Here is a 15,564-nt window from a genome sequence, read left to right on the forward strand (position 1 = left end):
TTTTTCCTTCCTCACAAGGAAACCTACCTCCTTTGCTACAAGTGCTTTGTAGGGAAACGTTTGAAAGGGGGAACCCGGCAGCTTTACAGTTCAGGATGTTGTTTCAGGTAAATACATTTGGAACAACAACAACAAAAAGCCAATACTCTTATAACTGTAATCATACTTCTCTCTTGTTTGAAAATGAGGAGGGAAGCCGTGGTAAAGTGGCAACATGAACTGTGTGGCATTTTGGGGGCAGCTGTCAATACAACCTTATCCTTAGACTGTTGAGTGTTTGAGTCGGGTTAAAAGCAGAGTCCTTTTCCCGGGTGAGCTTTGTGGCGTGAGCCTGGACGCCTTTCTGCATGGGCAGAGGTGAGCTCAGTGACCTATTTTCACCCAATCAGGATGCAGTGGTTCTCCTTTAACCTTCTCTGCCTCCGGCCTCGTGTTCTCCAGTTTTGCACCTCACGATGAAGCCAGTGTCCACTCCGTATTTGTGTCTGAGCGAGAATCGGGTTAGAAGAGTGGCCTCCATACGAGTGAGTAGGAGGGCCTTGTAGCATCCACTCTGCAGGTGCAGGACGGGGTCACAGCCCCAGGAGCTCCAGGCTGACGTGCAGCCCTTGCCGTGCTGAGCCGCGTGCTCCTCCCTGGCTGTCACACAGCTGCCGTCACTGCCCAGAGCCCCACACGTCGTTAGTTACAAATGGTTTGTTTGTGATGTTGACAAAGAGATCAGGTAAGGAAAATCCACTCTCGTAGCAAGGGTAAAGCCACTACTAGAAATTAACATTAGCTCAGAAGTTGTTTGTAGAATTCAGAGACTCTCACCTGATATAAACGGCCACGGTATGAGGGGCTCTTACGACAGGGCACAGGCAGGAAGGGCAGCGCAGCATTTTCCACTGGCCTTGAGCTCTCGTGTCCCTTACCCTGTCCCTTACCCCTGGCCCGTACACAGCGTGAAAGAGTCGCTGCCCTGGGGCCATCGGACACCTGCCCCAGCCTGAATCTCCACTAGGGGCTGTGCTCTGAGGAGAGAGCATCAGTGGGGAGGGAGCCGCGTGGGGACCACTGCACGGCTCCGCCAGTCACTCAGCATCAGAATGTTCATGAGCAAAGACCAGAAATTAAGATGATTTCTAAAACGGTCAAATGCTACACAGATGAACATTTTAACGGAAGCCTGTGTTTGAGCAGTAGCATGTATTTATTATGTATATTTCTTTCTAACATCAGGATTTTTTAAGCTAAATGAGCAACATCATAGGAAAGGCTACAGCAGTTGGTGTCAGGCTTTGAGAGACATTTCCACGGAGTGGTCGAGTGACAGTTTTTCCTGGACCCGTCTGTGTAGTCAGGTAGACAGGCGTGAAGATGGCGGCGGAGAGACAAGTGAGGGTGTGAACACGTGTGTGTCGTCCCGCGTAACAAACACGCTCAGCTGAGCGCTGCTGTCCTGACTCTGCTCGGTCAGATTCCTCGAAGCCCGCAAACTGCTCTCTGTGTTGGACGTAAACCCGCGGCTGCTGTGAAATCCCTGAGCAGACCCTTCAGCTCCCCGCGCATTTGAAGGATGTAAATTGCTTTTGATTATTGATTTTTTTGAGTGTTGCTTCTTGTTATCATGTTTGTTTCAGACATTTGGGCATAATTGCGTGTCCTGCCATAATCAAATACTTAAATAGTCTTTGAAAACAAAAGGAAAAACAGGTGACATTGTGCTATATTAATATATAATTTATAATACAGACACCCCTTTTTTAAATCCGTCATTCAGAAAAGTTAGATAGTTCAGAGGTGGCAAAACTCCATTTTAGAATGTTTTTACCTGGTGTTTGACGCTATCCTACTCTGAGGAGCAGCCGAGGAGCTGCTCAAGTAGTAGGTGTCACCTGTGAGGGGGAGGGGCCTTTGGTCTCAACTACTGTCCCTGGCAGGACAGCTTCATCTTCTGCTGATAACCTCATTTCTAGTTACCAGTGAGAATGGCCATTTTATTCTGCTTTAAAAAATCACCCACATGACAAGAAGAGAAATATCAAGTCCCCATGATATTCCTTAAAGAAAGAGTTTTATTTCCGTAAAAGAAAATGAGACGCACTGAGGAACAGAAAGGACGGAGGTCCTGTAACGCTGCCCCTTCATTCACGGACCCTCAGTTATTTCACATATTTCATTGTATGCTTTCCCCATCCCTGGGGTTATTTTGCATCACTCGCAGCCCCATGACACCCCGCCTGTAATTAGCTTCCGAGAGTTGATGTGGGAATTACAACCCAAAGCACCAGCCCTTGGTTCCATTAAGCAGTGGGCTTCCTGCCTTTAGCTGGCACTGAAGGAAATTCCCGTTTTGCAAGGACAGTGTAAATTTTGCATATCATTTGAATAGCAAGGCAGGTCAACGGAATTAGCACTTCCAGGGGCTGTGAGAGCCTTTACCTTCTGGACTGCAATGACAAAGAACATGGGATTGGCTCTCACTGAAGTCACAGGAAGTGTCCACTGCTCCCTGTAAGTGATGAGGGCAGTGCAGCCCCGCGGACGGCCGGGGGACAGGAGGTCTGCACCCCACGTGCTGTGGCCATGCTGTGCCCCCCGCCCGCAAGCACTTTCTTTGAGCCACAGGAGTAGGTCTTGGCCATGAAGCTCCTGACTGGCAGCATCATGGCAGTTTTGAGTGAATCCTAAAACCACTTTCTAACATTCCCGGGCTCTGAACTCCTCCGAAAAGGTATATTTTTGTGATGAAAATGAGGGCGCCGAGAAGAAACGCGTTCTTCTCCCAAGGTCTCCTACCTGAAGCCCCAACTGTGCTGGTGGGGGTCTTCCCAAGGGTCCTCGCTTTAGGGTCATCTCTGTCCCCCAGGAGCTGGGGACACAGGCACTGCAGCGCGGGTCTGCCCGAGGGCATTGTCACATCTTCAGCAGGCAGCTCAGGAACTGTCCTCCTCGGTTGTCCTAGGAAAGGCTGGCCTCCTTCTCTAGGCCGCCCTGCAGCCTCAGGGCCCTCGCCGACGGAGGGAGCCTGTCGGTCCTTGTCTTGCCTTGTCTCTGCTCGTCCTCAGTCACCCCAGGTCACTGCTGCGTGCCCTTGAGTATCACTGGACTTGGCTTGCTTGCCCTCGTCTTGAGATTTTCTTGGAGCAAGGAGACAGGGTGGGGTCAGATCCACCAAACACCTCGAACTAAGGAGGGAGGAAGGAGGTTCATTCAAAAGGAGGAAAAAGAGTCCCTCATGCGAAGAAGGAAGGACACAAGAACATAAGGAAAGGCAGCCTGGCCTCAAGGGGCCTTGGCTTCTGCATGATGGTGGGACAGGGCCTTTGCCTCCGCACGGGTCGGAAGCCCTGGTACCAGGAGGCAGGGGTGCCACGGCTAGGGGGGCGGCCTCCCCGCGGAAGCTTCACAACGGAGACCAGGCACGGGGGCCCCTCGTCAAGTCAGGATGTGATGGGAGAGCCCAGCGCCCACTGAAAACACCCCAGTCCCTGAAAGAAAATGGGGGAGTCAAAAACAGCAGAAGTATCCATCACGCCGTGGGGCTGGCTCAGCTGTGTTCCCTACAAGCCACTAAAGCCGGGGACACAGGGACGGCCGAGCAACGCCTGAGCCTGGGAGGCTTCACGGGCCAGGACCACGGGGCAGCCCCAGGGAAGAGAGGAGGGAAAGTGAAGCCAGACAGGGCCATCAGCTCACAGCGAGACCTGCAGGTGACACCAGCCGAGAACAGGCTCAGCCAGGCTTTGCTTCAAAGGTCAGATAAATGTCTTAGGCTTTCTGGGCCGCGTGGTCTCTGTGCAGGCCCAGCTCTGCCTCTACAGCGTGGGCAGGTGGAAATGTGTCCCGATCTCCCACTGACAAGGCAGCTGGCGGGCGGGGCTTGACCCCGATCTGTGCCCTGCTGGCCTCCGGCCTCAGACCAGCCCTCAGGTGTGACAGGGGAAGCCCCCCTTATCTTGGGACCGTCAACAGTCAGGCTCCTTTGTGGTCTGCCTCCCAGGGCTGAGGCAGAATCTAGGCTACCCCAGGACACGTGCTGGCAGTAGCCGTGTTGCCCCAAACGAACGACTTACAAAGCAGCTTTGGAAAGAAGCCTCGCCTTCTCCTTTGAGGTGCGGGCTTCTGCACCCTAACCCTTGATAACTGCTTCTTTGCACCTTAGGTTGTCCTCAGCTCTCTACGTGCTGTAGGGCTCTGAGTACGCCCTGTGTCCCAGACCCTCGGCAGGCGCTGCCATCTGTAGCATCATGGCCAAACTCTTTCCCAGCCGTGTGAATCGGTGGTAACAGCCGTAAGCGAGCTCTGACAGCCGCCTACATGTGTCTTCTATTAAGTAGGTCCAGTTTCCCCGTTGGAACCCCAGCAAATGGCCAAAGTCACTGTATAATTTTGCCCAACTACAATTTCTTCTAGAACATTCCTATACTGAGCCTGAAACCTCCCTCGTGATAGAATTTTATAATGGAACTAGAATTACACTCTTACACGTCAGTGCTGTGTATATTAATGCATTTCCAGGTAAACACTGGGGTGACGTATTTCATGTCATGTCGACAGGCCTTATACTTAGGTGACCCGGGAAGGATTGTGGCTGAGAAGTGATGGCTTTCCTCACACATTACTCTTTAAAAAGCAGAGTTTCCGTAATTCATTTTCTTAATTTATGGCTTTGATTGGTAAAACCTCTTTGTTCTCTAATAAAAACTATTTCCCATTCCTAAGATTCATGTTAGTAGGAAGCCCAGTGGCCAAGTGCCTTTGGCATAATGGGTTTGTGATTTACACCAGAGGTGCTGCAAAGTCTGGCTTGTCTGTGGAGAGAAAATTATCATTTTATTACAGCTCGGTGTTTATCATCGCTCATAAACCTACGTGGAAAATCTCCAAAGGATGCTGATTTGATGTATATTTTATGTTGCGGTATACAATTAACATTTATTGCAAATGCAGGTTTTGATGAGAAGTAAACCCTGAGAGTATTGCAGCAGGCGGCTTACCTCATTCTGGAGGCATCAAACCTGTTGTCTTCCCATGTTGTCAATCAGCATGACCCGCGTGCATGGTGACACCGTCACGCGGCCGGCGGTGCCGTCGCCGGTCTTTCTCTAAGACCTAAGTGTGTCGTTCCGTCGTGGTGAGAACGTCTGCAGAGACGAGGTGGGGACTGCAGGCGTCCGTGCAGCATATGAAACATGGGCCTGATTTCTCCGTGCGTCTTCGGGGCCTGAATCCACAAAACCCTCAGGAATCCACTTGCTTCGGGCCCTTGTAGTTGCTGTCTCGCCCCCTCTCGGCCCCCCCACATCGATCTTCTAATCCTGTGATACCAGATCCAAGTCTCCCTCAAGCTTTCTGGGGGAAGGTCTTCTCTGCTTTCTGTCTGGCCATTTGTTTTCTTTGGAAATATCATCTTTGGCCCCTGGCCCTGGGCCTGGACCTAGTAAAATGCTCAGTTGCTAGTTGTCACCATCGTTTGCATCTGCTAATGCTGTGACAAATTGTTACCAACTCAGTACTTCAAACCACACAGCTGTATTAGCTCACATTTCTGTAGCTGAGAAGTCAGCACAGGCCCCACTGGGCTGAAATCAAGGTGCCAGGGGTGCAGGGCCACTCCCTCCACGGCCCCAGGGGACAGTCCACCCCCGTTGTGGCTCTGGCTGCTGCCCAGGGGACTGCGGTGCCCAGCTGGGGGCAGCCCACACGTCCCTCAGGCCTCTGCTTTCACGGCCACCTCTCCTCCCTGCCCTCCTCTTTCCTTTGATTTTTTTGTTTGTTTTGTTTTTTTGTTTAATAAGAACCGTTGTGATTACGTTTTGTCCTCCGAGATCCATCCCTAGAACCTTAACTCAATTCCATCTGCAAAGTCATCTTACTTCCCTGCTGCTGCTGTGGCTGAAAGCACACATCCATCTCTTACAGATCTGTAGGTCCAGGCTCAGTGTCGCTGGCTGAAACCTGAGATGCCGGCAGGCCTGTGTGCCTTCGGGTGGCCAGGGGGAGTCTGGGTTTGTTGTCCGTTTGTTTTTGCCTTTTTCGCCTCCAGAGCCCCCCCCACGCCACCCACCCGTGGAAACCATGACCCAGGAGCCTTTTTCCCACCTTCAAACCAAGAACAAAGCATCTTCAAATTTATCACATTCTCATCCCCCGACACCCCCCCTTCCCCTAATAACACCTTCAGTTTACACCCCGCCCACCTGCCCACCAGGGTCCTCCTCCCAACTCAACCCCCTTGTCTTGTCACACCTGGAGAGGCCCTCTGGCCATGTCAGATGACGCGTCCATAGGTGGTGGGAGTCGGGCTGTGGCCTCTCCCTGCGGTGCTGTGACTCCTGCCTGCGATTTCAGGCCCGACGCTCCCACACCTGTGTTTGAAGCTCTCTGCCCCAGTCTCAGTCTCTGCAGGGAGACCTCTTCTGTCTCCAGAGTGGTTCCTCTTCCTACTCCCCCAGTTCCTTCTGCTTTTCCCAGCTCAGAACCGTGGAGTTAGTCGTGTTCTGAGGCAAAGATCGGCCCTCCGGACCTTCTGAGGAGACTCTGGGAGAAGTCGTGCAGGGAGACCTGGTGTTGTTCTCCTTAGTCCATCTGTCCCCAGTTAGGCCGTGTCACGGCTTCTAGCTGAAATCACATGTACTCGCTGTGAGGGTGAGACGAGGTGCTGTGCCAGACCTGAGGTGTCCGTGCAGAACGCACACTGTGCGTGTCCCGGGGTTTGTGAGGCTCAGGCAGGCAGCTTTGTGCTGCGTGCTGCTCCAGGATGAAGCGCTGTCGCTGTGTCTCTGAGACAGGCCTCTCCTCCCGGGTACGCTGGATCCTAGAAGACTGTAGGACCGACAGCCCCTGCAAACAGCAGCGCCTCGCCACTGCGTTTTCAAGCCACTTATGAGAGTTTGGGGCTTCTGTGCAGTAACGTGGCCCAGGGAGTGAGGGTCCCATGAAGGGTGACGCGTCCTCTGTGTCTGGCGGAGTCTCGATGGGCCCGCCCTGCTTTACTCTGTGATGCTAATGTGTCTAGAGGAGTCCGTGTGTGTGTTTGCAGGTCCTGGGGTTGAGGGGAGGGGGTCATCTTGGTGGAAATTGGAGAGAGGACAGTTTTGCAAAAGGTGGTCAGTGAAAAAGGACGTTTCCTCCAGGACCAAAGGGGAAGGGCAATTTTAAATACAGAAGAGAGTCTGATACTGAGTTTTAGCAACATCATGTCTGTTCAGCTCCTCTGAGAAGCTGCCCCGAAGATGGCATCAGAGCGTCAGACTCCAAAAGAAAGTATTGGGCAAAGTGCCTGAGAAGGGTGAAGCAGAGGGGTCAGCAAGGGGTCCAGGAGGCCGCAGACTAGGAGTCAGGTCTGATGCCCGTGCAGGAAGGTGGGACCACGGAAGGCGGAACCGGACAAGCTGGCCACAGCCCGTGTGCTGGAGTGTCACCGTGGCTCTGGAGACAGGGCCACCTGCAACAGGGCAGGCTGTGCTAAGAGCCCTGTTCCCCGCAGACAAGCAGTCACTCCTCTGAGGACCGGCTGTACCATGACCCTGAGGTTCAAGGAAACGCTCCTCTTCTCTTTATGCGGGAGGCACTCAGCAGCCCACTCATCCTGAACTAACTCAGTGAACACCTTCTCAGGACGGAGTGCTCGTGACGCTTCACATTGTCATTGGCTGTGGGCAGACGGGTAACAGTGGGCGTCACTGGCTTACCGATGGTGGGACGCGGACGGCTAAGTCACTCGTCCTGACGTGCAAAGGGGACCGGTGTGGTGCAGCTCTGCTTGGTGGCAGCTCCCAGGTCACAGGGCGAGGGGCTCCTCACAGGAGGTGGTTCCTGATGCTGGGGCCGAGCGTTTGGAGGTGGTGGGGGGGAGGGGCAGGGGAACGGGCATCTCAGGCCCTGGAGACGCGGTGCAAAAACCGTGGTGCAGGGGACGGCGTGGGCCTCTCACAGTGCGGTCTCTTACTCAAGTTCAGTGGTTGCACATTATTCCTGAGACCACTGAGAACTGGGTGATGGTTTATGTGAGGAGGTGATCTGCTGAGAGCGTCATTCTGAAAGGTCACGGGACATGTAGTGTGGAGAGAGAGCTAAAGGGTCAGACTGCAGCCCGAGAGCCTGTGTGGAGGCATCTGGAATAGCAAACCCAGGGCGGCGGCAGTGCTGTCCCCATAGGAACGCTCGTCAGCAGGGCCCCCCAATAATGCAGGACCACGCGGGACCACCTCACATACCTGTTTCTCTCTGTGACCAGCCACAGAAACACTCAGCCTGACTTTGCAGTAAGGTACTTTTGTATGTTTTTAATACACTGTGACAAACTGTCCTTATTAATGGAATTTCCTTCTCTCCCAACGTCTTATTAGAACTTTCATATGCTTGGATCTTCAATGAATACCCATCGTTTGTCGAAGAAGATCGTAGGAGGTTTGTCTCCCAAGAGACAGGCCACCTCTACATAGCCAAGGTGGAGCCGTCCGACGTGGGCAATTACACGTGTGTGGTGACAAGTGCGGTGACAACCGCCAGAGAGCTGGGCTCACCGACTCCTTTGGTGCTGCGTCCCGATGGTAGGACATGTTTCAAGGTGCAGTCCTGAGTGGACGTGTTGTGGTACAAGCAGAAACAAGGGGAGGGGGGCAGTGTGAAGTGTATCTTGAAGAGTCATCATCTCATTTGTTTCAGAACAAAAATGATTTATGACTAAAATGGTCCCATAAACCAGAGGTCCCAACATGTGGGCTTTGCCCAGGACCAGCTTCATTATGTGCAGGAAGCAGAGCAGAACGAGGAGCAGGAACCCTCATGGGCATCAGAACCCTCATGTCACGATGGTGACAGCCGACGTTAAACTAGGCAGGCAGGGCCCCGCTGGGTCCCCAGGAAGCCAGCTCTCCTGACTTCCAGCAGCCTGAGGTTCTTAGCGCTCTGGGTATTCATTACAGGCTAAAAACCATCTCTCTCAACAAGAAGAAGAAAACATGTGGACATTAGTTCCCCAGAACTCACTTATAACTGAAAGTCCGTGACCTGTGGCGAACGTGTCTTTATATTCTACCCCCGCGCCCCAGTGCTGTGTGTGTACTGGGTTCGCTGAGAGTGGGTGTTAAGTGTTCTCAGCAGAAAGAAGCAAACTGAACATGTTTTCTGTGAGGTGCTGTGATACTGAGGTCATCCTCTCACACCTTCTACATACGCATGTTAAGTCGTCACATTTTACATGTGTTTTAAAACATGTAAAACATGTAAAACACATGTTTTTAAAACAATCATGTTGTACAACCTAAACACCATTTTTACTTGTCATTCGTACCTCAGTAAAGCTGGGACAAACGTGTTGTGTGCACCCTTCCTGGGGGCAGACCCGTTAGCCCGAGGACCTGGCCCCTGACCCCTGACTCAGAGCTGTACCTGCAGCAGTGCCATGTCCTCAGCTGTCCCAGCACGTCCAGGCGGTCATAACAGTATGTGACCGCCCCGATTTTTGAGCTACTGTTTATCGTCCCCAGGGAGCCACTGAGTAAGTCTGAGATGACCGGTGTCTGTGCCACAGGCTCCCTGAAGTGAAGTCCCTCCTGTGACTTCTGCTTTTAAGGATGTTTCACAAATCCTGCTACATCGTCTGTTTCTGTTTGACGAGAAATATCCAGACTGAACACAATACAAAGCCTCCCGTTTTATATAATGTGAAAAGCATGGTGGTTTTCTCGGAACCATGCTGAAAATAGTCATTTGTGACTCACAGACTCCAATCCTCAATGTCTGTGAACGTGGCACATTGGCCCAAGTCAGCACGGCCTCCGAAGGCGCCATGCAGGTGCTTAGTGGGAAATGTCAGTCGGAGAAGCTGGTTCACAATGCAGGAAGGGAACATTGTATTTCAGGAAAAGGGGACAATGCCAAGGAGATGGCACTGTTAACTTTGTATTGTGGATTCCCAGGTGTGATGGGGGAATACGAACCGAAAATAGAAGTTCAGTTCCCAGAGAGTCTTCCGGCAGCGAAAGGTTCCACTGTGACACTGGAATGTTTTGCCCTTGGAAAGTAAGTTGGATCCCTTTCACTCGGACGTGCTGAGCTATTCAGTAGGTGGTCGGAGAGACAGGGATAGTGTCTGACAGACTCTTTTCCTTATTTGCTGAAATTTTCTTTTATATCAAAAGCAGAGGAAAACTAAAATCCAGGGGAAATGCACATATATAATTTAGTTTGAAACTTTAAAGGCAATTTGCAGAAAATGACTGTGCCTGCCTAATTTCGTAAACTAAATTGGTGTTATTTTTCTTTTCCTTGTTCATCTGTCATATTATAATACAGTGGGTATGTGTGAGACCTTTACGCGAAATCATGATTTTAGTCAAGAAAATACACCATTTATTTCATTAAAATGTCAACTTGAAGTCAGTCTTCGCATCAGGTTTGTGTAACTGACCCTGGCGATGTTTTCTGCACAGACGGGCACTGGACTTATGGGGGGGTCACTTCTTAGATTATGTAAATGCCTGACCACTGCGCTGTACACCTGACACTAATATGAAATGGTACTGAATGTCAACTATAATTACATACATGTATAGTCACAGGGTGTAAAGTGCAGCCTAGGGAATAGAGTCAATGGAATTGGAACATCTATATCCGATGTCAGAGGGGTAGTAGATTGGGGGGTTATCACTTTGGGAGGGGTGTAAATATCTAATCATTCTATTGTTTTGTATACCTCAAATAAACAAACAAACAAAAAACCTTGTGCCTTTTGCTGAGTCCAAACCAAAGTTTTATTCTGTGGAGCCAAAAAGGCTTCGAGAGTTTGTTTCAAATAGCAAACAACGTGACAGTTTTCTTCTTAGTCCCATACCTCAGATTAATTGGAGAAGAAGCGACGGGCTGCCTTTTCCCAGTAAAATTAAATTGAGGAAGTTCAATGCGGTGCTTGAGATCCCCGACTTCCAGCAGGAGGACACTGGTTCCTATGAGTGTGTTGCCGAGAACTCCCGCGGCAAGAACGTGGCCCGAGGGCGCCTCACGTACTACGGTGAGCCCGGGAGCCTGGGACGTCCGGTGGTGTGGCAGGGTGGGCACTACTCTGCTTGGGGGCGGGCTCCCACCGGTATCTGTGCCTAGTGCTCTGTTCTGCATTTTGTCCAAGGAGGATAAATGTTTCCCACAGAAGGAACTGAGAGAAGTGGAATTCTGCGGTGAAGCTGGGGCATCATGCATTGTTTTTGTGTTTTTAAATGGTTCACATGACAGTGAAAGATTTCCCTTTTTTTCAAAAAATACCCTGTGACACATGTAATCATATCAAGGAGACATCTCCTTTCTGGAAAATGTGGTTTTATATCTTCTGTGATTATCTTTACTAAGCAGAACAAAACTGTGTCCTGGGAAATGTGTCTGCTTTAGAGAAAGCGCTGAGCCCAGGCTGCGTGTTCTCCCAGGCGGTCGGTTATCCCAGGTTTTCCCAGGCTGTCGTTTCTCCCAGATGGTCGGTTCTCTCAGGTGGTCGGTTCTCCCGGGTGGTCAGTTCTCCCAGGCGGTCGGTTCTCCCAGGGGATCAGTTCTCCCAGATGGTCGGTTCTCCCAGGTGGTTGGTTCTCCCAGGTGGTTGGTTCTCCCAGGATGTCAGTTCTCCCAGGATGTCGGTTCTCCCAGGTGGTCGTCGGTTCTCCCAGGATGTCGGTTCTCCCAGGCGGTCGGTTCTCCCAGGATGTCGGTTCTCCCAGGATGTCCGTTCTCCCAGGATGTCCGTTCTCCCAGGATGTCGGTTCTCCCAGGTGGTCGTCGGTTCTCCCAGGATGTCGGTTCTCCCAGGTGGTCGTCGGTTCTCCCAGGCGGTCGGTTCTCCCAGGTTGTCGTCGGTTCTCCCAGGATGTCGGTTCTCCCAGGATGTCGGTTCTCCCAGGCGGTCGGTTCTCCCAGGATGTCGGTTCTCCCAGGCGGTCGGTTCTCCCAGGATGTCGGTTCTCCCAGGCGGTCGGTTCTCCCAGGGGATCAGTTCTCTCAGATGGTCGGTTCTCCCAGGCGGTCAGTTCTCCCAGGATGTCGGTTCTCCCAGGATGTCGGTTCTCCCAGGCGGTCGGTTCTCCCAGATGGTCAGTTCTCCCAGGCGGTCAGTTCTCCCAGGATGTCGGTTCTCCCAGGATGTCGGTTCTCCCAGGCGGTCGGTTCTCCCAGATGGTCAGTTCTCCCAGGCGGTCAGTTCTCCCAGGATGTCGGTTCTCACAGGATGTCGGTTCTCCCAGGCGGTCCTCGGCCCCCAGAAATGTCACTGCCCTTGGTCTGCCGTCTCTGACTTGCGCTCATACTCACGTGATGTGCTGCTCAGTGCAGGTTAGCAAAGGATAACATGTTACCTTTATTTACAGATTGTTTGTAGGAAAAGTGGATTGTCTTTTCACTCAGCATTTGTTTTCAAATTCTCTTTATCAAAACATACTAATTTTTTGATGAAAGCATAGTTAAGAAACTATAAATATATGATGTTATAAAATATGAAGATGTTAGTTAATGAGTACATGTTTGCAGTTTATCCATTACAAACACTGTAAAACTAATGGGAATTGACCACTTCTCTGAAAGATAAATTGCTTTAGACTCGATTTATTTTAGGAACTGGAAACTGAAGCAGCCAGCAGTGCTGACGTGCAGAGCACACGTAAATGTCGCCAAGGGGAAAAAGGTCGCAAAGACACATATTAAATTACACAGTTTATTGTGACCCCCTCGAAACGCTAGCGGTGGGCAAGTGTATTATTACCTCTGATTGGAGTGACACTTGTATAATTAAAGATTGACACTTGTCGTATAACTGGAAGATTGACACTTGTGCTATTATTGGAAGATTGACACTTGTCATGTAATTGGAAGATTGATGCTTGTATTATTAGAAGACTGTAGGATTACGCAGGAACAAGGTGGAAGTGTGGTCTCATGGCATGTTTGTAACCCTCCCGTCATGTTGCATGCTTAGGTTAGAAGGCATGACACCAAGCTGAAGTTAGGTAGGTGTCAAGGTCCCATGCTGGTGGGTGAGATGGAGATGGGTTGATGCCTGCAGACTCCTACGGCCATCCCAAAGCAAGTCACTTTTTCTCATACCCTAGGTTAGTTCCTCCTTTCCGAACAGCCACTGCCAGACCCAGGGTAAGTCGTGACTATTACAAGGAAACACAAGATATTCAAATTGTCTTAATGTTGCAGTAGGAATGTTTTTAGCATATGGAGCACAGGCGTCCATAAACAATGAACAATACAGGACAAAAAAATCCAAAGCTATGCTGGCATTCAGGTACCTTCCACTTACCCCTGGTTCGGTTTTTCTATGATTTTTGTTTTTCCTGCTCTTACCTGTCTTTGTCCCTTCTCGGGATCTTAGTTTGCATTAGGGTCACAAAATGGCTGCCAGCAGCGAACAGCACGCCAATCCTTGTTCATCCTTCTTTTCTCTGAGCATCTCACATTTCCCTTCTCAAATCCTATTGGCTGCCTGCTTATTCCTAAACCAATGACTAGTGAGGAAAACTGGCGTAGGCGATTGAAGAGACTGTTTGGACTAGGGAATAAGGCCATATTCTCCTGGGTTTTGTGGACAAGGAAATGAAATTTGGTGTTATAACCCCAATAAAATGAAAATTGGCATTATCTTAGGAATAAAGGAGAGGGAAATGGAGGCACTATAGATAGCCTGCATCGTCCACTGTGCTCAGTGAAGGAGGTAGACGAGGGCCATAGTGAAATATGAGATGTGCCTTAGAAATTAATGAGAGGGGGTGTTTTCATCACAGTTACCTACGATTCTAAAGTGCATACAGTTGTCTGGTTATCTGCCCTAATATTTCAAGTAGAACACAGTCTGATAGACTATTTGGATCTGCTCTAATGAAAAAAGGTGGGATGTTACAATTAAAGTAGCAGTTGTAATCTCAGGATTGGCTTAGTCCAGCAAATTGTCTTCTCATTGGGAGAACAAGAATACTGATATGGGAAGCCCATGGAAATGTCCACTAGAAACTTGAATCTTAGTCTTGGGCTCATGTGCGGAGTCTGTTTGCTGTCTCGTTCCCTCTAGGCTGATAATTTCTGAAAGAAAACGTGTTTTAACGTAACATAGGAAGAAGTGATTTTTGGACTGAACTATACTTCAGAGTGGGAAAGTAGTTTCTGTAAAAAACGAAATAGGGTAAAACTTAGACTAGTTCATTTTCTCTAAAAAGCTACATAGCTATGTTTTCATTTCAATTTCATTTTTTTAAAGCGATTTTATGAGCTAGAAATGGAAAGGTGAATCTTACCACGGTTGCGATTAAATAGAAATAGACGAAGTGTTTCTCCATATGGAGGGTGTGGGTGTGAGCCTGCCAGCTCACACCACGTGTGTCAGGCAACATGGAATCGGTAAGACCAATCTGCTCCCAGTTGTGGGTCTGTAACGCCAGCGGGAACTTGGCTGAACACAGCGTGTGTGTGGATTGACTTTCACTGCAAGTGGTGTGTGGCTTTCATCTGTAAAAAGAATTTTCCACCCTCACACACTGTTGGTGGGAATGCAGACTGGTGCAGCCGCTATGGAAGGCAGTGTGGAGGTTCCTCAAGAAATTACGACTAGAATTACCATATGACCCAGCAATCCCTCTCCTGGGTATCTACCCAAAAAATTTGAAAACATTTATACATAAAGACACGTGTGCTCCAATGTTCATTGCACCTTTGTTTACGGTGGCCAAGGCATGGAAACAACCAAAATGTCCTTCGATAGATGAATGGATAAAGAAGTTGTGGTACATATACACCATGGAATACTATCGGTGGTAAGGAAAGATGATATAGGAACATTTGTGACAACATGGATGGATCTTGAGAGTATAATGCTAAGTGTAATAAGTCAGACAGAAAAAGCAGAGAACCCTATGATTTCACTGATATGTGGTATAAAAACTAAAAAACAACAAAAGAACAAGACAAACAAATGAGAAACAAAAACTCAGTGAGTGACAGACAATAGTTTAGTGGTTACCAGAGGGTAAGGGGGTGGGGGGTGGAAGATGAGGGTAAGGGGGATCAAATATATGGTGATGGAAGGAGAACTGACTCTGGGTGGTGAACACACAATGGGATTTATAGATGATGTAATATAGAATTGTACACCTGAAATTATGTAATTTCACTAACAATTGTCACCCCAATAAATTAAAAAAAAAAGAATTTTCCAAATAGTATCTTCTAAAACATGTGAAAATGATAAATCCGCTTGATACAACTGATTTGCATATGTAATTAAAGGCTGTAGAAATTACTTCTTTTTCAGAAGAAATCGTATGATTCAGATTGAACCAACTCATCCATCTTTCCCTGCTTTCATTTAATTCCCACCAACACTACTAAGATGGTCGCTGGTCTGTGTTTAATCAAGTTATTTCTAACTTGAAGGAAATAGTTTTTCTGAGTTTTTTTGTTTTTTTCCTCAGACACAGAGGTTTTGTGGAAGTTAATTTTTAGTGTGTAATTCAGGCTGGCGTCTGTTGTCACTCACCGATTACGCTGTCATCCAGTGTGACCTCATGATTCACAAACACACTTGGAAAAGTGTACCTG

At 49.4% G+C, this 15,564-nt stretch overlaps 1 protein-coding gene across 5 annotated transcripts in view; it reads left to right on the top strand.

The window, feature by feature from the left end:
• The window catches only part of CNTN3 (contactin 3), a 180,649-nt gene that overhangs the window by 113,008 nt on the left and 52,077 nt on the right, over nt 1-15,564 (top strand). For all 5 annotated transcript variants that reach the window (XM_081072445.1, XM_081072443.1, XM_081072446.1 and 2 more), the window contains 3 exons: nt 8,340-8,543; nt 9,915-10,017; nt 10,821-11,005. In XM_081072445.1, the coding sequence (XP_080928571.1) occupies nt 8,340-8,543; nt 9,915-10,017; nt 10,821-11,005 (492 nt within the window). The remainder of the gene's footprint in view (nt 1-8,339; nt 8,544-9,914; nt 10,018-10,820; nt 11,006-15,564) is intronic.

Source organism: Rhinolophus hipposideros, assembly GCF_964194185.1.
Source record: "Rhinolophus hipposideros genome assembly, chromosome: 14".
Lineage (NCBI taxonomy): Eukaryota > Metazoa > Chordata > Mammalia > Chiroptera > Rhinolophidae > Rhinolophus > Rhinolophus hipposideros.